The 21,753-nt window shown below is 37.1% G+C and overlaps 2 protein-coding genes across 2 annotated transcripts; one reads left to right on the top strand and one right to left on the bottom strand.

Annotated features, from left to right (window-relative positions):
• Positions 1 to 2,512: 2,512 nt before the first annotated feature.
• On the top strand, positions 2,513 to 3,775 carry LOC133744210 (transcription factor MYB93-like). The gene is made up of 3 exons (XM_062172350.1): positions 2,513 to 2,645; positions 2,843 to 2,972; positions 3,070 to 3,775. The coding sequence occupies exons 1-3, from the start codon at positions 2,513 to 2,515 to the stop codon at positions 3,773 to 3,775; spliced, it is 969 nt and encodes a 322-aa protein (XP_062028334.1).
• A 12,441-nt stretch (positions 3,776 to 16,216) lies between these two features.
• LOC133745524 (mediator of RNA polymerase II transcription subunit 18-like) lies at positions 16,217 to 18,748 on the bottom strand. Its single transcript, XM_062173608.1, has 6 exons — positions 18,612 to 18,748; positions 18,274 to 18,344; positions 17,779 to 17,878; positions 17,283 to 17,340; positions 16,816 to 17,172; positions 16,217 to 16,494 (listed from the first exon to the last, which is right to left on the bottom strand). Exons 2-6 carry the CDS (start codon positions 18,307 to 18,309, stop codon positions 16,392 to 16,394), a joined length of 654 nt encoding a protein of 217 aa, XP_062029592.1. The 5' UTR covers positions 18,310 to 18,344; positions 18,612 to 18,748; the 3' UTR covers positions 16,217 to 16,391.
• Between the last annotated feature and the right edge of the window lie 3,005 nt (positions 18,749 to 21,753).

Genomic DNA, 21,753 nt, shown 5'->3' with positions numbered 1-21,753 from the left:
GTCAGAAGTCGGCCGGAGACCCACCGGAGTTGGCTAGAGGTCGGCCGGAGTTGACTGGAGACCTCGCCGGAGGGGAGAGAGAGAATGGTTGTTGACTTTTTGCTCTAGTGGCATTTATGTAAATATGTTGGTTTTTATATCCAAAATATAACACCATTTTTAATCTAGTGGCATTATGAGTGTTAAAATTAGTTGGTGGCCTTATGGCTAAAAAACATTCAAAGATGCACTTATATGTAATTAAACCCAAAAAAAATTTCTAACCCTAATTATTATCCACAACTATTAAAAAATAAAAAATAAAACAAACTAACCCTAAACTTGAGTAAGATTGAGATAGATCTCCCGTGTCATGATTAGTTCTTCTAAAAAATGCAACTTTACTAGTATTGCTAATCCAAAGTTTGTTTTATGGTTTGAACTCTTCCACTATAGATGTTTTGGCTTCCCTAAATATTCCCAAGTATAATCTTTTGACCAGAAGAAGATTAAGGCAAAGCTTAGCTTGGTCGGCCATTCATGTTCAATTAATTCACAAGCTAATAAGTCTAAAATTAGGCCTGAGAATTCCAAACTGAAAAACTGATACCGAGACCGTCCGATCCGAGCCGAAACTGATCGGGTCGATCTGCAAAGTCAGTTCGACACAGTCCCGAACCGAACCGTACCGAAAAGCATGTAAACGGGTCCACATCTATATGGGTCAAATACATACCGTATTGTCCGACCTGACCCGATTTTCTAATCTTTTAAATAGGAAGCACGACTTGTCGTAATTGTTAGCCCTAAACTCCCAATTGCTTCTCGTTTTGCCGTTCTCAACTCACAACCTAAACCCTAAACTGAGCCTCACTCCTCTCTGCCCTCCATCGAAGAATCGAAGGCTCTCACTCAGTCACTCCTCTGAGTCCTCTCATGTCCTCTCACAGAGACCAAATCAGAGTTCAAGAGTGAAGAAGTTAAGAGCCTCGATTTGACTCAAACTTGATTCTTCAAGCCTTCTACTCCGAATCGATGGGAAAACTGCGAGTAAGTCTCTCACTCTCTCAGATTTTTCTGTTTTCATTCATGCGTTGTACTTTGTAGCAGCATGATTGTGTAGCTTGATTTGAATTTGGAGTTGATTAGTGATTAGTGGTTGGATCTGATTTTATTATTTGATTTGTTAACCACTATATTTAGTTATTTTAGATTTTTAGTCGTTGCTTATTATTTATTTGTACTTTCGTAGTTCCAAGTTCTGCTTTGATTTGCATTTTGGACAGAAATGTGCATGAAGTTCACTGGAGAACTAATTAGAAAGGTTTGCAAATTTACAATGCTGCATTTTTTACAGGTTTCTGGAAATTTTGATATTCAGAACAGTTGAGACCGATTGGCACCGATTAGTACCGAACCGACCGGTTTCAGTACTAATCGGTATTGCAGATGAAATTCCGGCATCCCGAACTGGACCGGATCAACTATAAACTCGATACCGGTCTCGGTATAGGCCCATTCCCGAGCCGAGCCAAACCGATCCCAGGCCTATCTAAAATCATTATGATATCTTTGAAAATATATAAGAACGATCGATGTCGTAATTAAGCTTGACTCCATTGTGAAGCAAGCCATGCAAACAATGACGAAAGAATCTTCTTGAATGCATGGGATCCAATTCTCTGACAAATGAAGCATTGACGTTGCGATTTTTATCTGAAGGTTGTGCTCTTTATTTAGCGTGTCCCATTAAAAGGTCTCAATCTAAATAAACATGTCATAAGTTAATGAAGATTAAGGCAAAGCTTAGCTTGGTCGGCCATTCATGTTCAATTTCACAAGCTAGCTAATAAGTCTAAAATCATTATGATCTCTTTGAAAATATATAAGATCGATCGATGTCGTAATTAAGCTTGACTCAATGAAGGAAGCCATGCAAACAATGACGAAAGAATCTTCTTGAATGCATGGATCGAATTCTCTGACAAATGAAGCAGCGAGCTGCAACATTGACATTGCGATTTTTATCTGAAGGTTGTGCTCTTTATTTAGCGTGTCCCATTAAAAGGTCTCAATCTAAATAAACATGTCATAAGTTAAATGAAGATTAAGGCAAAGCTTAGCTTGGTCGGCCATTCATGTTCAATTTCACAAGCTAATAAGAGTGTCATAAGACTAAAATCATTATGATCTCTTTGAAATATATAAGATCGATCGATGTCGTAATTAAGCTTGACTATATCCATTGTGAAGCAAGCCATGCAAACAATGACGAAAGAATCTTCTTGAATACATGGATCGAATGAATTCTCTGACAAATGAAGCAGCGAGCTGCAACATTGATCATTCTCAAAAAAAAAAAAAAAAGCTGCAACATTGACGTTGCGATTTTTATCTGAAGGTTGCGCTCTTTATTTAGCGTGTCCCATACTCCCATGCATTAAAACTTCATCATATGTTAACTCTAAAGTTTCATTTGTGTATATATTGCCAGCCAGAGCCAGGCTCAGTTTAACTCTCTGTAAGAAACAGAATGGAAAAATCTCCTTGTTGTGATGAACCTGGACTCAAGAAAGGGCCCTGGACTCCCGAAGAGGATGAAAAGCTTGTGCAGTACATCCAACAACACGGTCATGGAAGCTGGCGAGCTCTTCCCAAGCTTGCAGGTTTGCCTTCGATTTGTTCCATCCATAAGGCCGGATTGTTGGTTTACCACTATGCTCAAAAAGATCTCTAACATGTTGTTGTTACTAAGTTATAAGCTTGGATGATCTACTACTCGGATACCGTGAGAAGATTTGATTTTTGGGTTACCACGTACTACTTCCAAGAACTTGATGAATATTTTCTCTTAATATTGCAGGTCTCAACAGATGTGGCAAGAGCTGTAGGTTGAGATGGACAAATTACTTAAGACCTGATATAAAAAGAGGTAATTTTTCTCAAGAGGAGGAGCAGACCATTCTACATCTCCATTCTATCCTCGGAAACAAGTATACTTCCTCAACCAATTTCCTCGATCCGATCAGGTTCATTTCTATCTCTATGCTTTGAATATCACAAACTGACTCGTCTTATTTTAACTACAAGATGGTCAGCAATTGCAACACATCTAGACGGACGAACTGACAATGAGATCAAGAATTTCTGGAATACTCAATTGAAGAAAAAACTGATCCAGATGGGGATTGATCCGATGACCCATCAACCCAGAACTGACCTCTTCTCCAACCTCCAGGACCTTTTGCCGCTGCAATTTCAGCCGTTGGATCAACTTGCTACAACATTACTTGATGCTGCAGAAGCTGTAGCTCAGTTGGTCAAGCTTCAATACCTGCGCCAGCAATATGTACTCCAATCACATTTGTTAAACTCAAGTGTTGGTAGTTATGCTCCTCCTCCTATAAAAGAAAACCTCCCAGTTTTAAATTCATCCCAACTGGTACTTGAAAATGCTAGCTCATCTTCTCAACCACTCCACTATGGAAGCTTAGTACCCCATCACAACAACCCACAAGCCCCTGTCAGTACTTTTGGAGTCCCTGAAATTGATGAAATTGGTCAATGCACGAACTTTACTTCAATGGTCAGTAGTCTCAGCCAAGCAGAGAAGAACCCACCTGAAATTTATGAATACTCTCCATACTCTTCTAATACTCCTACACCTTTGGCTGATACTTTAATTAACAATCCTGGAGATGCCAGCTGCAGCACTTCCAGTAGTGGAGGAATAAGTAGTTCTTCTTCTCCCTACTGGCTTGAACTTTTCCTTAAAGAAAACCAAAACCAATTATGATTGAGAACTTTCAGTTACGATTCATTTCATGAATTAGCATTTAGCATATATAGAGAAAAACTAGCAAACTTCCCTTTCAGCCATTCTCGATCTTTCTTCTTTCTCATCGAAACTGTTCATTCTCTAGATCACAGTTCCACGTAGTATTTAATTGTTATTAGATATGTGGAGGTTTTGTCATCAGAATCTTACTATACTATTACCAAACCTGTGTATTTAATCAATAAACGTTTATTGTTTTAAAGGGTGATGTACATCATGAAACTATTATATTATAGGATGAGAAAGAGAAAAGAGTAAGTTGATGGGAAAGACTAGCTAGCTACTAGCATTCCCCTTGCATATTTGCCTCGGTATAGATATGTGTAATGGAATAGCACATGTACGTTTATACACATATCACTTATGTATGTTTACACATTATATATGTACATTAATATTAATTTGGTATACAAATTTCATGATTATTAAGTCCGATCTATGATATCTGATTTTATAACCCTCCAAATATTTTTCTCTTACTAACACATTAATAATCATAGCATAAGGTTTGGTTAATTGATGTGATGAAAAACATAATCCTAGCTCCAAATTAAGTTCAAGCACTAAATAAATGGCAGCTGATGGCTTTGAATCTTTGATAGAGTGCGACATAATATGTTCGCCAAAATGTGGTCTTTCTCATTTCCCAAGAAAGTTACTATTAGGGCTTATCTTCTATCATAGTTATGGGCATGAAAATCTTTATGAACAAAACAACAAAAATTAGATGGCAGTGTTTCTTCCTTTTCTACTTCTAGTCTGAAAATGTAATGTTTTTATTGGAGTTTGTGTACATTGTACAATTCTCAAATGAGTACTAATATATTAAAATCAAACACTATAATATTGTAGACAACAATAAACCAGAAATAGATAAATTAATAAAAGGCTAGGATTAAATTCAGGGGTAAAGCTATGGTATGTTAACATTTCTCATACATCAACTATTTTTACCACTTTAAGGACTCATGTTACCACTTTGAGGACTAATATTACGATTTTGAGCACTCATATGGTAAACTAAGAAAATTTACCACTTTAAGGACTCATGTTACCACTTTGAGGACTAATATTACTATTTTGAGGACTCATGTGGTAACTAAGAAAATTTACCACTTTGAGGACTCATGTTATCACTTTGAGGACTAATATTACTATTTTGAAGACTCATTTTACCACTTTTAAGGCAATTGTATGCATGTCATACGTTAACACATTGTAGAATTTTCCTAAATTCAGTTTACCCTCCTGAGGTTTGGGGGTAATTTCATGTTAGTCTCTGTCTTCTTAATTTAATCAGTTTACCCCTCGAACTTTCCAATTTTCCTCAACCGTGTCCATTCCGTCTAATTTGGACTTTAAGTTTGACAAAATAGCCCACTTTAAGGGCTAAAATTGTCATTTCAAGGAAAAAAAACAAGGACAAAAAAAACTTCTTCTTTCTTTTTTTTATCATGGTTTTTTTTTTATATTTATTTCTCTCTCATTGAAGAAGAAGAAGAAGATTTTTTTAAAAAAATTGTCATTTCAAGGAAAAAAAACACCATGACAAAAACAATTCTTCTTCTTTTTTTTGTCATGTTTTTTTTTTAATTCTCTGTCATTGAAGAAGAAGAAGAAGAATTTTTTTTTTGGTCATGGTTTTTTTTTTTTTTTTTTTTTTTAATTCTCTTCTTCTTCTTCTTCAATGAGAGAATAAAAAAAAAAAAACCATGACAGAAAAAAAAAAAAGAATTTTTTTTTTGTCATGGGGTTTTTTTTCTTTGAAATTACAATTAAAAAAAATTCTTCTTCTTCTTCTTCAATGAGAGAGAAATAAAAAATTTTAAAAAAAACCATGACAAAAAAAAAAAAAAAAATTGTCATGGTGTTTTTTTTTACTTGAAATGACAATTTTAGCCCTTAAAGTGACTTTTTTTTTCAGACTTAACGTCCAAATTGGACGGACTGGACACGGTTGAGGAGAATTGAAAACCTCGAGGGGTAAACTAATTAAATTGAGAGGACAGGGACTAACATGAAATTACCCCCAAACCTCAGGGGGGTAAACTGAATTTAATCCTTAATAAATATAAAAATAAATCGAAGACATGTATTTAAAAGTAGGGTTGGGCATAAACCGAACCAGGGGTCCAAAATAAACCAAATCGCCCCACAAAAAGGGGTCGGATATTGAACTAGATGAAGTAGAGAAAAAAACTTTAATTTTCTAAAGCGGACCGTTTCCATCGACGTATGGACTGACCGGAAAAAAATCGAACCAAAATAGTTATATTATAATTAAAATGTGATTAATTTTATTTGTTGTCGATTCTTGATTGGTTGAAGATAGGTTTCACGTAAACCTGTCACACCATGATCACTGACACTAAGAGAAAACTCTAAACTTATGCGCCAAAAATCACTCTCTCATTCTCTGTTTCTCTTCTCTCATCTCTCTCTCGACTCTCTCTTTCTCTCTTTCTAAATAAAAATTGGATCCACACATCTCTTCTCAAATCGATCTCTCATCTTTGATTTCATTTCCTGGCTTCATCTTTGGTCTCTAAGATGGACTCGATATGTCTCTGGGTTTCGAAATTGAGGTTTTTTAAAAATTTGATTTCAGAATTTTGATTTCCAGTTTTGATTTTAGGTTTGGGGTTTTAGGAAGAAAAAAAAAGTTTTGATTCCATTTTCAACTTTGATTTCAAATTGGTTTTGGTTGTTGGGCGATTTTGATTTCAAATTAGGGCTTCAATTTTTCATTATGGATTTTGAATTAGGGTTTTGATTTTTGGGTTGGGACTTTATAAAGACCATTTTGATTTCATTTTCAATTTGGATTTCAAAGGGGTTTCTCATTTTTGTTCTTAGCGATTTCAAGTTAAGGTTCTGAGTTGTCAAAATACCAATTTCGAATTAGGGTTCTAAACTTTCATAATTGGGTTTTTCAGATGAGAGATTTGATTTCATTTAACTTGGGTTTTCAAACTAGGGTTTCTATTCTTGTATTGGGGTTTCCGGTTTGAATTTAGGATTTTTCTATTTCATCTGTTATAATTAGTACAACTTTTCTTGTTTTCACTTTCAGTTTATGTATGAAAGAAGCATCACAAACTCCCAATCTGACACTAATTGAGTTGATCATCGAAACAACACCAACTACTACCACTAAAGCTGCTGCACCACTTCTCATTCCCCCCCCCCCCCCCCTCTTTCTCTTCAATCTGAAGCGGCTGCACAACCTCCTTCTCTAACCAATGAAGCGGAATATGTGAAGAGGAAGAATCAGTCTATAGCATGGAACCATTACGTGAGGATGAAAAATTTGGATAATTCGAAGATGGCGAAATCGAGAGCAAAGTGGAAGTACTGTCCCCAGACCTATGCCTGCAACTCCAAAGAAAATGGGGACGACATCGATGAGAACTCATATGATGTACCAGTGAAAGAAGTGCCCGATATATATCCCAGCTAAAAGGCAAAGGTATCTGGCTTTCGATAATGCTATGAGTGGTAATAATTAAATTAGTAACTGTTACTTTCATTAAAGACAATTGTAGAAGAGCATGTGTTAGGATGATTGTGAGGGATGACCTGCCCTTTAGTCATGTAGAGGGCAGGGCTTTATAGAGCTCATTAAAATAGCTCAGCCAAAGTTCAATCCTCTTTCTTGTAGGAAAATTTCTAGAGATATCTGGGATCTCTACCAATTTGAGAAGATTAGAGAGTTTTTAGGAAGGAACAATATAAGAGTTTCTCTTACCACTATACCTGGACTTTGGTCTAGAATACCAATTTCTTGGTCTTAACTACCCGTTTCATAGATAATAAGACTTGCAATTTGCACAAAAGAATTTTAAACTTCACTATTATTTCAAATCAAGGGAAAGACAATAGAAAAATTGGTCTAGTCATGTTTGATTAACTGGGGTATTGAGAACGTTTTTACTATTATAGTTGACAATGTAATACCCCGAAAATCCAAATTAAATTCCATGGATTTTTAGAAATGATTTCACGATAGTAGGAGCGAGTACGAAGCTTGGAGAAGTTGTGGAATTAGTTCAAACGATTTTATTTTCGAAAACGAACGTTATTTAGGGGCTCGTGGAAATTGACTTTTTATACGTTCAAAATTTGGAAGAACTTCCTTCATGAAAGTTGTAGAGCTCGTCGATACGATTTCGTGGACATGTGGAACGCAATATTCGGAATTCGTATGAATAAGTTACGAATATTTGAAAATAAGGTTTTTTCTATAAATAGTAAAAAAAATTCAATTCTGTCATTAAGGACAGAATTTTGTTATTTTTGCTGAACAGTCCCCCCCCCCTTCCTCCGGTTTCTCTCTCTCCCTCATCCTCAGACCCGAAGACATTCGGCCGACCTGACCCGGATCCATCTCTCTCCTCCGGCGTCCTCCGGCCACGACCCGGCCATCCCTGGCTTCGCCGTGAGCCGTCCAGTCGCCTGGTGCCATCGCCTTGCATCGAAGCTGCCCCGAAAGCTGGATCGAAGACACCCAGACGAGAGAAACCGACCCGGCCGGAAAACGTCGACGCCGGCGTTGCACGGGCCGATCCTTCCCATTTTCGTGATCTCCTCTTCCCCCTGATCATCCCCATGTAAGTCTTTCATCACGATTTTGAGTGTAGAACACTAGATCAAGGTTTGACTTTTTCGACGTCCCTGATTTAATATGAAATCTGATCGGACGCACAGGATTAATCCGACTTCCAAGCTTGATCTAGGACGATCTAGGCCAAACCAGACTTAGCTCCAGGTATGGAAGTCGATCACCCTTTCATTTTGAACAAGTTTGTAGTTGGTCGCTTTGCCATCGGAGGTGGTTGACCCGGAGTTGACCGCCGCGTTGACCGCCCACTGACCACCGCTTGTGGCAGCGCGTCAGACCATATTTCGAGTTTTCATTATCTAGGCGATGATCTATGCATCCATACGAGCGTTTTGATATATAACATGGTCATGTTAGAAAAAGTTGATAAATAGTGGATTTACGTTTTTATGTTACTATTTACGGTTTTTACGTTTTATCCACGGTTTACGATCTGCGAAGATCAGACCATCGGTTTTGCTTCAAATTTAGATATGTTGATCGTATGACTGTCCCGATGACTTTGTGAGGTCACGGGCGAAGATCCGACCGTTGGATCTTCGTATAATTGTGAAATAGTGATTCGGAAGGCGATTCGTGAGAATCTGACCGTCGGATTTTCATATAAAATTATGGAGATATTAGTAAGGGCGATTCAGGAAGATCAGACCGTTGGATCTTCATGATAATTTAGGAGGATGATCCTAAAGGCGATCTGTGAGGATCTGACCGTTGGATCATCATTTAATTTGAATCCGACCGTTGGATCGTCGTTTACGTACGTTTATGAGTTGTTGGCTAAGTTAAGATCATTATTGGATTAGGTGATCGATGGATTGATTCGGCGGACGATTCGTGGAATTGTAGTTTGAGCTGTTAAGAAGACGCAGCTGGATTAGAGGTGAGTAAACCTCACGTGGTTCATATTACGAACCGGATAAATTTAATTACTTTATTTTTGTCGCAATTGTGTGAAAATATTTGTGGAATAAATATTGTTTTAAATTATATGGACTTGATCAACTACGGTCCATAGGTAAGTAAAATGATTTTATTATACAAATGAATTTCACGGTTTTTATGCTTGAACTATAGTTGGTATTAGTGGTCATCCCTGAGCGGATGATTACGTATATATATATTTACGTGGAATATATATATTGGTTGACGTGTGATTGGTGTGATGAAATGATTGAGAATGGATTTGGATATTATTCAAGCTATTAATCTCACATTTAATTGTTGAATAATGAAATGTTGATCATGTGGTGTGAAAGCTATTTTATATGCCCAATTGTGAATATGTGGAAATTATTTTAAGAAATAAAGATTTGTCTTGAAATAATATGTCTCTTTATGTGGGTGTACATATACATATATACGATCTATAAATCATAAAGATTGTATTTTGTGATTTTGATTATGTCTGAGAAGTACAATTGTGAAGCCGGGTGTTATCTACTACCCCGTGCTTAAGTGAATTACTGGTAAATGTGTTTTGGTGTTATGTGGAAGTTAGTCTTGGGCCCTAGTCCCTACAGATAGTGCACTATTATACTCAGAGGTATAGTGGACCTTTGAGTATACATACTTAGGTATAGTGGACCTTGAGTATGCTGCGGCTTTCCCATGCTTTGGTATAGTGGACCCTAGCATGTGGATTCCCGTGCTTTGGTATAGTGGACCCTAGCACGTGGATTTATGATTTGTTACCAGTCAACCTGGCTTTCCCGTGTTTTGGTATTATGGACCCTAACACGTGGATTTATTGATTTGTTACCAGTTAATCCGAAAATTCACTAAAATGAAAAGTGTACTTATATTATTTTGATCAAATATCTATCTGTGATATATTGTTAATATGTGAAGGTGTTAGTGAAAAGAGAATCAAGCATGCTTTGCTTTAATGTTATTTCACATATTAATGTTGCAATAGTTGTTGGTTGTGATCAGTCAAATGTTGAGTTTTAAAAGAGAGTATCGAGAATATACTTGCTTTTATGTTTATGTGATTTTTGGAGTTACCGTGTGACTGTGTTGATTGTTTACTTGAGTTATAATAAATATAATTGAATAAATCAACAGTTCTTTCTTGTTTACTCATACGGGCTGTCAAAAGCTTACCGGGTTTTGTGTTGTTGCAATTCCCGGTACACTATTCAAATTGTGTAGCGGGTAATCTCACAGGTCAGGAGAATCAGAGCAGTGATCGTGCGGTTTAGAGTATTAGTATTAGATTTACAGCATTTGTTTTGTGAGGAGGATTATACTCATTTGAGTTTTACTATTTGATTTGGTGAGAGTGTGCTGTAATAAGTAGCTTGAGGATTTGGTTTATGTAATATCAAGAGGTGTAACTAGTGGTTGTTTCTGAGAGAAAAATTCAGAACGTTATTTGTATTGTTATTAGTCATGTTCCGGATTTGAATCCTTATTACAAAAATTCGGGGTGTGACAGACAATGCTTCGACTCATCTATTTTTCATAGATTACATGAAGGAGAAGATTGGAAATTGGAAGCAGTTAGTGTTAGGTGGGAGTTTTCTGCGTGTTAGGTGTTGCTGCCATATTTTGAATCTGATTATGAGGCATGGGATGGAGAAGCTTGATTATTCCATCGTTGTAATTAGGAACTATGTTAAGTTCATTAGAAGTTCACCGGCAAGACTTGACAAATTTAGGAAGTATGCCTATAGAGAGAAGGTTAATCATAAGGGGGGATTATGTCTTTAAATGCTGCACGAGGTGGAACTCTTCCTATTTCATGTTAGACATAGCTGTGAAGTACAAGCAGACCTTCATAAGGCTGGAAGATGAGGATCAACAGTACAAAAACTACATTCAAGAGAGGGTTGGGGGATGTTGTAATACCCCGGAATTTAGTTATTAATTTTGGAGTGCTTTCCCTTTTTTTTTATGTGGGTTGTTGTGCAAATAGTTGTTTCGTGGTGAAGTGAGAGTGTTTCGGACGAATAATTACTCAAAACCTTTTATTTTCGAGGGGTCAAAGGGTTGACTTTTATTCGTTGGGTTTCTCTGAAAACTTCCTTCACGAAAGTCGTAGAATGTGTCGATACGAGTTCGTGGACATGTGGAACGCCAAAATCAGAGATCATATGAAGAAGTTATGCGCGACAATGTAATATAATATAGGGCTAATTACTAGTTAGTACCCTGTGGTTTAGGTCCAAAATCAATTCAGTCCCTAGACTTCTAATTTCATCAAAAACACCCCTGCACTTTCAATTTTGATCTAATAGGTCCAATTCGTTAATATTCTTTCAAATAGTTGGATTATTTGTTGAAAAACTATTTATTTTTAATAGTAGGACTCACTCCTAAATTGACAATGCAGACCACCTCGACACCACATCATAAAACATAGGCCATATATGATCCACATTAACAAGTTAAATAACTCAATTGTCGGAAAACTAACAAATTGGACCTATTAGATCAAAATTGAAAGTGCAAGGGTGTTTTTGATGAAATTAGAAGTTCAGGGACTGAATTGATTTTGGACCTAAATCAAAGGGTAGTAATTTGTATTTAGCCCTATAATATAAGACTCTAAAGAATGAGTATGTATTGACATTGTGAGTTCAAGACATCTTTACTTGCTGTTCTTTAAAGAAAATTTTTCCTAGTGTTTTGTATTGATGTCTGAACCATCACGCCCGGAGTATTTGTGATTGTTATTTGTTTATAATTTGTGCTTGAAAATCGGGGCGTGACAGAAGTAAAAGGTTGGGGTCGCCTAGAAATGAGGATTGGGAGAAGGGTGCTAGATTGGAGAAGTTCCTCAAGATTTTTTATGAGTCAACTTTGCAATTTAGTGGCACTAAGGTGGTAACTGCAAACCAGCCCTTGTTGTAGATGTGTACCATCTTCGAAGAATTAGAAAAATGTACCGTAAGTTCAAATCCTCTGATGGTTAGCTCATGGACCTCAATGAAAAGAAAAATTGACAAGTACTGGTTGAATATAGAGGACATGAACCAAATATTGCAGCTTGCAGTTGTATTGGATCCAAGATACAAGTTATTATGTCTTGAGTTTTTTTTTTTGCCTAAGTTGCAGCAAGACAACAGCATGGCACTAGTGATGGTAGATGAAGTGAAGAGTCACTTCTTGCAATTGTACTTTGAGTATGCTGATTCTGACCTTGTGGCTGCATAAGCCTCAATTGATCTAACACAACCTCGTGTTGATAATTCCACTTCTGATCCGGGAGAGTAGGACAGTCATGTTGCAACAATGAATCAGTTCTTGAAACTTAGGTAGGAGAAAGATGTGGTTGAGATAAGGAATGAAGTCGACAAGTACTTGCTTGAAGCTATTATAGACCATCACAACAAAAATTTCAAACCTTTAGATTGGTGGAAGAAGAATGCTGCTAAGTATTTGATTTTGTAAAAAATTGCAAAGGAAGTCTTTGTTGTTCCAGCTTCAACAGTAGCTTTATAGCCTGCTTTAAGCGTTGGCAAAATGGTTGTCAACCCATTTAGAGCTTTATTAACTCCTAGAATGGTTGAGGGGCTGGTTTATCTCAATGATTAGTTAAGGGTAGTGCTTTTAGTGAGTTCAAAGAGCCTACTAAGGTTGAGATGGAGCTTTATAGTAAACTTGGAAAGCTTGAGTCAAGTAACTGCCCTTATTTCATTTTTTTACCATATTGAATGAACAGTTGATTTGTGACTCTGTTGAGTTTGCTATGTGTTATCATTTTATCAAAGTTTGTGACTTTGTTCTTTTTTTTTGTTTTTTTTTTTTTTTTTTTAAGTATAACATATTCCTCAAGTTTCTGATAATGAGGAGTGAAGTGAAAGCATGTTGGACAATTGAAAACTGATGGAAGTTTGCTGCTAGAAGCCTAGAAGACTCTATGGTTTGCTGCTACTAGAAGGGCTAGTTTGGGATTGTTGTGACTTTTTAAAAAAAATTGCTGCTGCTGTGTTGTGAGAATAATCAGTTGTGAATCAAAACAGTTTCGTGTTTGGTAAATAATATTTTGGAAAAATGATCATTTACCCAATTTTAGGGTTAATTAACCCCACTTATCCAAACACTCTAAGAGATTGCCCACTTACACAATGTTTTATATATATTTTGCCCTAATACCCAATTAAGTTTTTTTTATTACTTTTTATTTATTTTTAGGACAATTTTGCCCTCTCTTTCTTTGTCAATTGGAGAGAGAAGTCATCGGAGCTAGACCTTGCCGGACTCCAGTGACCGGCGGCCGGCCGCGGACTCTGGTGACCGGAATCCGACAACTGGTGACCGGAATCCGGCCATCGGACCGGTGGCCGGATTCCGGCTTCCAATTTTATTGCTTCCTAGTAATACCCAATAATCATATTATTGCCCCCTAATAAACATATTATTCCCCCCAATACTCTTTCTATTGCCTCCCAATAATCATATTATTGCCCCTAATAATCATATTAGTGCCCCCCAATAATCATATTATTACCCTTCAATAAACATATTATTTATCTCCAGTGAATTGCATAAACTCCCAAAACCAAAATGAATACACTACAGGCACAATTGATCAATTTATATGTTCAATTCTACATGTTTACTTTTTTTTTTTTCCTTCCCCATTCTCGGAGCTCACAGTTTATCAAAAAAAAAAATTGGCCACCCAGAAAATGCTCTGGGCACCCACTGGAGTGTGAGACCAACTCATTTTTTCGCCGGTGCTTCAGAGCTCCGACTCCGAGATTGTCTACTCCCCCAGTGGCGGTTTGGAGGTCGTGACCAAATTGGGCGGAGAAAGATGCGACCGGCTTGGGTTGGAGGACCGGGAGACCATGCTATCCGAGACGATAGCGTCTCCGGGTCAAGACCAGTCGCTGCTCTGGTAGATCTCGGGCGACATGGACAACGCGTTTAATACCTGGCTGCAAATCGGCGGCGTCGAGTTCAAGAAGAAGGCTCTGGACTCTCTGCTTTAACATCTCGAAGACAACGACAAGGTCGCGACCCTCGTCTTCATTTTCCACCTCCGCCGTCTCGCCCCTCGCCGCCGTAAGCGATGAGTCGCGCAAGGAGGTGTTCAAAGAAGGGCGTTTAGGCCCTTTTCGGAAAACACCTGGGCGGTTTCGGCATACGGCGGCGTTTCGGTCTTCATCGAATCCATTCCATCCGGGACTCAGACGACGCAGACCCACTCGGTCGGCGCCTCCTCCATTTGCCGCTGCTTTTGGAAATATGACGTCGCGCCGAAGATTCTTGCTCTCTGTCATCGTTTTAGGTGTGTGTGTGTGTGTGAGAGAGAGAGAGAGAGAGAGTCTAAGAGGAGTCGAGAGAGAGAATATGACAGGAGAGTAGTTTGTTAATTAAAATGAGGGTAAAATTATCATTGTCATTTAAATTGGGTAAATGGGATTAAAAACTCTTTGGTGGAGTAAGTGGGCAATTTTTAGGCTCAAATTGCGTAAATGGTCAATACCCCTAATATTTTTAAAAGTGATGTTAGTACATAAAAAAACTGCATAGCGTGTTTTGATCCACAGCAGCTTTTAAAAGCAACCTCTAGGCTGCTTCTAAAATCTGCTGCCAATAATCTATAACTTTCAATTAAAGCTACTTTTTATTTATTTACAAAACATAATAAAATCTAAAATTTTTAACAAAAGCTTATTTTTTTTAAAAGCGAAGCAATCCCAAACGGAGCCGAAGTCAAGTTTCTAAGTTTTCTAAGTTTCTTTGAACTTGCTTTTAAATTGGAATTATGATTTGTAATAACTTAATGTTTGGAACTATCGTTTAACAGTTTAATGATTTTCTGTTAAATCTGGGTCTGTAATAACTTAAATTTGGTACTTTGGTTTAATGCTATTTAGAAGCATGAACTTTCGAGTTTGAATGTTTGGAGTTTGGTTAGAAACTGAAATGTTGAATAGCTGATGTGTTATTTGAGTAGTTAGGTTACAAGTTTCATAAATGCTATTTAGAAGCATGAACTTGTAAGTTTTAGTTTGGTTACAAAATGGGCCACTTGGGCTGAAAATATGAGGAAAAGACCAAATTTTAGACCAACCGACAACTCCGGGTCAAACTCAATTTAGGCCTAAAACCAAGTTGGGCCGATATGCGCCCACCCCTTCAGTCTAAGGTATCGTATAGAGCTTCTTAAAAGAGACCGATAGTAATTATGTCATATTCGAGTCATCAATACTCTTTCCTTTTAATATTATTTTTATATGAACTTGTTTAATCAATGGTTTCATATGACATTGCGAGGGTCTCTAAAACTGGTCAAGTAGGTAAATGGTTGTCAGAGCAACATGGAAAAACAAATGTTGATTAGGTTTCTTCCTCTCCCATTTTTTCGTCAATCTATTTTCACCACCTAATCCCACCACATGGTTGTAAAGAACTAGAAGTTTCTTATGTCATGGCAATTATGTCTAAGAGAGACTTGTATCCAAATAACTACAAAGAGGCAACTAACAATTAAAGACAGGTTTTACATTTTTCTCAAGCTGAAGTCGAGTACTAATCACATTTAGACAAGTTTAACCTATAATGATCATTATCAAAGACGATAGCTGAGGACCGTACTGCTCATAACCAGCTGTAATTCAGTACACCAATCGGTGTATTATGCGTAAACAAGTCTATCTCCTTCATTCTAGGCCTTGAAACTCTGGGATGCTTCTCCAGGAACTAACTCATCGCCTAGAAAAGAAGAGCACAACGAAAGAAACTATTGCCAATCCCTGTCAATGATTCAGCATACTAGCAAATGATAGACCCCTTTCTAGTATGCAGTAGATGCTTGGAAAAAACATATAAAAAACATAGTTATGATTATTGACTTTGCAGGTTTTAGCAATGAGAAACTACTGTAATATATTGTTATGAAGTTTGACAAGCAGTTATGATTACCAACTATTGTTAAACCAGCAAGTCATCACTGTAACAGTAAATACAAAATTTGAAGGAAATTTACAACTTCTGCTATAAGGTAGTACCCCCACCATCAGACATGAGAGATGCAGCAGCGGCAGCGGCAGTAGGAATAACCCCAGTTGAAATTCCCGGTTTTGACAAATGCAGGAGCCTGAGAAAATCAATTTCAGATGTAAGAATAAATTGTCAAGTCAATATAAATTCAAGACCTGTATCATCCCATAGTGAGTTTGCCTAATCCATTTAAAGAACCAACAGTTTTTAGGTTTATGTAATTTTTATGCTCTGTCCATTTACTGCCTCATCATATATTGTAATATTGTATGATCAACCAACATGCCAAATAGTGAATGAGATTATAATGAAGGTAAAGGGCATCTGGGCACTACATATGAATTAAAGCTCACCTGGCTATAACTTAGGCTTGGGAAAACAGAAAATAGAAGAAAAAATATAAATAAACTAAACTTACGGTGCAAGATATTCGCAAAATGATGACACTGCCGACGCAACTTCAGTATAAGTTTCAGATGATGCAGGGGCTGTAACTTCAACCAACTGTATCCCGGGAGTTACAGGGACAGCTTCATCTGTATTGTGTAGTTGTGGCATCTTATTAACTGATGACACAGTCACAGTCATCTGCGTGCCTCTCTGGAAATGGAACGCAAACCCGACCCTCAGTAACTCATGATCCAACTTGTAGCCAAGTGCATAAAATAAGCGAAGCACATTCTTGCTTGCTTTGCTTTCGATCACAGTTCTTACTAAAACTGAGAGTTGCTCTTTACCTGCACCTCTCATCGCACCCCCCACGAACCTCACAGTCCTACAAAATTTAGGATGTAAAATATATGCAATATGTAATCAACTAATCATATAAAAATAAAAATACATACATTGATGAATTTGACAGGGGAGAGATTTTTTGAGCTTTACCATGTAGGTTCAGTTTGTTCAAGATTGCAAATAAGTCGAACCTCAGAAGGTACAGCTCCTAGACAAAGGAAAATCGTAACTAGTAAGGGACAGCCAAATCATCTATTTCGGTGCTATTCAGCAGATATATGTAGACGACTCTATCAAAATAATGACACAGTAGCAGGCTCATGTGAGCAGTTATTTGAGTGAAAGTAATCATATGTTATTTTTGCTACTTAAAAATAGGAACACATGTACACAAATTCTTACGAAAGACTCTGTCACATGGATCAATTCAAAGGTCACTCTAGGTGAAAAATCTGAACTTGGAGTCACTAAGGAAAAGAACCAAACAAGTAAAAAAGCCAACAGACTGCTGGGAAATTTTGTATTGAACCACACCAAAGAAGGCTTTGAGCTTCTCCTTAATATGAGTCCACAAAGGAGGAAAAATAGCATACTGATTTGCCTAATCGCTACAGAGATCAATAGTGTATGAGAAAACAATCTGTACCTAAGTTTGGGCCACTTTTAAGGCATATCTCATGGACCTTCAAAGGTTCTCTGCGAACACCACGAAGACCCTGAAGAAGAATCTCAAGGGCTTCAACATGCTGCAAGACGTAAACCATATGTTAGTTACAACTTCAAATACTCCACGCATAAAGGGGGAACATATAAAATGAGGGAATACGGTTCTTTCAAGGATGTTCCTCCAATTATAAGCAAACTAGAGTCGATAATCATAAAATCTCTGCGCATGTAAAAAAGAAAAGTACTAACTAAAATGATCAAATTCAAACTTGGTTCCTCACACATTAACCTCAAACGAATCATTTGTTAACTTGGTAAAGACTTAAAAACCTACGCACCGAAAAGTAATGGCAAGCAAGAGATTCAATCTTTCTCATCTAGCAGCAACACAAAGACAGCTAACCAAAAGGTATCAAATGCCATAAATCGACACTCGAAGAAACTGCATTACAAATTGTAAGTCCAACTGCATTACCTGTGTTTCTATGATTCCCTGAACCACGCACTCCATCCAAATTTTGCTGATATAATCAACCTCACCAAACCCTAATGAGCAATCATACCCAAAAAGACAGAAGAATTCAAGATTGTAAATTTCACATCATGGGTCTCTAATGTAAGAATTTACAGCATACTAGTAAACTATAAAGTACCATTCAAATCTCCCAGATAGTGTTTTATCAAAAAAATTACAAAACCCTGTAAAAGTTCTAACTTTTAAGGAAATTCAGAATTAAAGGTCGAAACTTTAAATCAAAACAACCCTAGAAAGAACCAGTTAAGGGACTAAGCAAACAAGAAGTTAGAACTTACTGAGAGTGAGCTTTGGGTTTGGGGTTTACTCTTACAGCCTAAAGCTCTGGTGCCAAGGGAAGAAGGTCTTCCTTGTTCTGGGTTTCTGTGAATCCAGAAGACAAGCTTTAGATTATTGCTATGGGCCTCAAAAGTTTTCAAAAGCCCATTGTAATATAAGCCCAAAAACAAGCCCATTTACAGGAATCACACTGCAAAAATTTAGCTGTTTTAAACACTTTTCTATTATTATCAAAGAAAAACACTTTTTTTTTTTTGTGGTCTGAAGCTGTTTTAACACTTGGGGCATTGGATTCCACTTTCATCCGAAGACACGGTCCTGGCCCCTGAGCGTACCTCTTGAGTCTTGATTAACAGGTATTGGAGCTTTTCTGGACGTTCTCCTTGTAAAAACATACACTAGGCCGGTTGGTGAGAGAACAAACGACACTAGATAACAAGTCTAGAAGTCCTTTTTTCAATTTGAGCGATTGAAGAATGTGCTAAAATTGTAACTTTAGCAAAATGCATGAGAGAGAAACTTTGGACTTTGTTCACTTCATTAAAATCAGTAGGTCATGAAGATGGAATAGTATTTTGATGAGTTAAAAAGTAATAAATTCAGTAGGTCTCAAAGATGGAATAAGACCTTGATTAGCTAAGAAAAGTGTAGTATGGATGTATACATCTCAAGGTTACATATTAACTTGTGCTAGGGCTGCTGGCTCTTGAGGGAGAAGAGCCCCCAGAAATAAATTGCAGGGCCAAGAGGAGATGTGGTCCTGCTTTGTAAACAAGGGAGAGGAGCAAATTATGGTACAAAATAATTGGAGTTTCTGCTTGGACTTTAATATAATTATTGGCAAGGTTGATCTTTCAACTACAATAGACCCTCAAAGTAAAAGATAGGAATTTGATCAACAATCCAACACATAACCTTTTTCCGAGTTTTTTCATGTAAGATGAAGAACAAACTTCTCATTAAATTATTGACATACAAAATAATTAAAACTACGACATCACTCAAAACACAAAATAAGGAAATGTAGGATTCAACCGATCTTAAGTTCAAACTCTCAAATAATTTGTAGTGTTGATGATTCTATTCTTATAATTAAATTACGCGTTGGTAAACTTTTCAATCTCGTCGAAATCTTAAATGCTAAATTAGTTCTATATCCAAAACAGTTAATCCATACAAGCAATATTTACACGTAAGAAATCGAAAACCAATTACTAATCCAAACTTAGTTGGAATAGTTTGATCACTTATATTGCAATCAATCTACCAAACCGAATCATAAAAGTAAGATTTCCTCATCTGGCTTTGACTGTAGGAAGGGTTGCATTGAAGAGCCACTTTGTACTATATGTTGATAGGTCATGGTTCGTGGTTAATACTTTGAGAATTGAGGACATAAAAACATCATGATCTTGTCATTGGCTACTAAAATACAAACAAAAACGAAACGGACCACATGCACACATGACATGTCCACTCATTTTTGCCAAAGCTGACCTTGCATATAATGTCTATGACTCTATGTTTTTGTTTTCATCTTCGATTGGGTCGCTTACTTGGTTTGTGAAGCAGCAAAGTTATTTGATCTTGATCTTGAATCATTGTGAGGTGTTTATCAATTATTGATCCATCAATTTCAGGACCTCTTTTATGTTATACTTTCTGATAATTGCTTGTTTAATTAAGTAGCCTGTCTCTCTTTACGTGGATTCTGTCCCCCTATCTAGATGTGATGATAGCATTAGTATTGTGCATGGTTAGATTTTGTTTCAATTCTTTTAGGGGTTGTTGGAATAGTCTCGGGTAGGTTAGGTTGATGGCACAGGAAATCAGAGTTCCTTCGTCTTTTTTCGTCTGAAGCTGAACACTCTGTTTCTTCTACTTCCGCACAATTTAGAGAAGTTAAGAAGAGAAAAAAGGATCAAATTCTGGTCATGTTAGTTATGTTGCGCGGAAAAAACTACGACCCCAGTTATATATCAAGTTCATCTTTCGATTCTGGTCATATTATCTTTATCAAGTGTCGGTCCGTACGGAAAACGTTATCTTGGGTCTTTCATACCTTATCCGCAATTATATGCATAAGATGAGTCACCACCATCAGATTTTCTGACTGTAAAATTGGTATGAGTGGAAATGTTGTAGAACTAATTGAACATAACATGTCAGATCAGACCAAAAAAAAAGAAGAACATAACATGTCAGAGGGATTGGTCGTATTGCAATTGGTATTATGTGTGGGATTAGTTTGGATTAGACAACCTTATCTCCAAAACATCATCTTGGACTTTTTAGTTTCCACATATTGAATTTTGCTTAGTATCCAAACTTGACTAGAAATCCTCATTATAAACGGACCAAAAACCATACTGACTTATCGACTTTATTTCATCCTCTTCAACTAATGTTCGGGTATGAATGTGGGCACACTTGAGCTTATGTTTTCAATCATCATCACCGTTCTTGCTCTTCAGAGCTTTTAGATTTTTCTATTTGTTGCGTTCGATTTGATGGTTGTTCACTTCATATTGTGGGGCGGCTCTTTAGGTTGATGATCGCGCGTTCTTTGATTTAGAAAATTTATAGACAGATTGTAAGAATTTACTCCTTTAATTGTGGATCATATGAAGTAATTGGTGTTTATGATGTATATTTCATATATGATTTGATAGACTAATTGCACTACAAAAAAGAATTCAAATTACCAGGGCGTTGTGCCGTCGCGGAAAGTGAAATTGCCGTCGCAAAAGACCAATGGCGACGGCTAGGCGACGGCAATTGCGCCGATGTCGTTGAGGGCGTCGCCATTGGCATTTGCAACGGCAATTGCGCCGTCGCAAGCTTAATAGCGACGGCAAACCTTGCCATCGCAAGAATTTTGCTACTGAAAAATGCCGTAGCAAATATCCATGGCGACGCCATCGACCACTACCAAAGCTTTGCGACGGCAATTTTGCCATCGCTAAAGTTTATTTATGAATAAAAAAAAAAATCTGGCATGCTGGATTTTTTTTTTTTTTTTTTTTGGGTGGATAATAGCTGTACAAAATGGAATTAAGCATATTGAAAATGGAATGTTGCATGTTAATTTTTCTCATGACTGTCACAAAGGAAATGAAGCTCTTATACATGAATTTACAA

This window comes from Rosa rugosa, chromosome 4 (assembly GCF_958449725.1).
Source record: "Rosa rugosa chromosome 4, drRosRugo1.1, whole genome shotgun sequence".
NCBI classification, from domain to species: Eukaryota; Viridiplantae; Streptophyta; class Magnoliopsida; order Rosales; family Rosaceae; genus Rosa; species Rosa rugosa.
This window is presented reverse-complemented; position numbering and strand designations above follow the sequence as displayed.

What these genes read in the sequence shown, in the direction of transcription:
- LOC133744210 (XM_062172350.1), top strand. Translation starts at nt 2,513, where the DNA reads ATGGAAAAATCTCCTTGTTGTGATGAACCTGGACTCAAGAAAGGGCCC. An exon ending in AGCTCTTCCCAAGCTTGCAG is followed by an intron (nt 2,646 to 2,842) that starts GTTTGCCTTCGA and finishes TTAATATTGCAG; the next exon opens with GTCTCAACAGATGTGGCAAG. An exon ending in CATTCTATCCTCGGAAACAA is followed by an intron (nt 2,973 to 3,069) that starts GTATACTTCCTC and finishes TTTAACTACAAG; the next exon opens with ATGGTCAGCAATTGCAACAC.
- LOC133745524 (XM_062173608.1), bottom strand. Translation starts at nt 18,309, where the DNA reads ATGGAGTGCGTGGTTCAGGGAATCATAGAAACACAG. An exon ending in TAAAAGTGGCCCAAACTTAG is followed by an intron (nt 17,341 to 17,778) that starts GTACAGATTGTT and finishes TCCTTTGTCTAG; the next exon opens with GAGCTGTACCTTCTGAGGTT. An exon ending in GAACAAACTGAACCTACATG is followed by an intron (nt 17,173 to 17,282) that starts GTAAAGCTCAAA and finishes TAAATTTTGTAG; the next exon opens with GACTGTGAGGTTCGTGGGGG.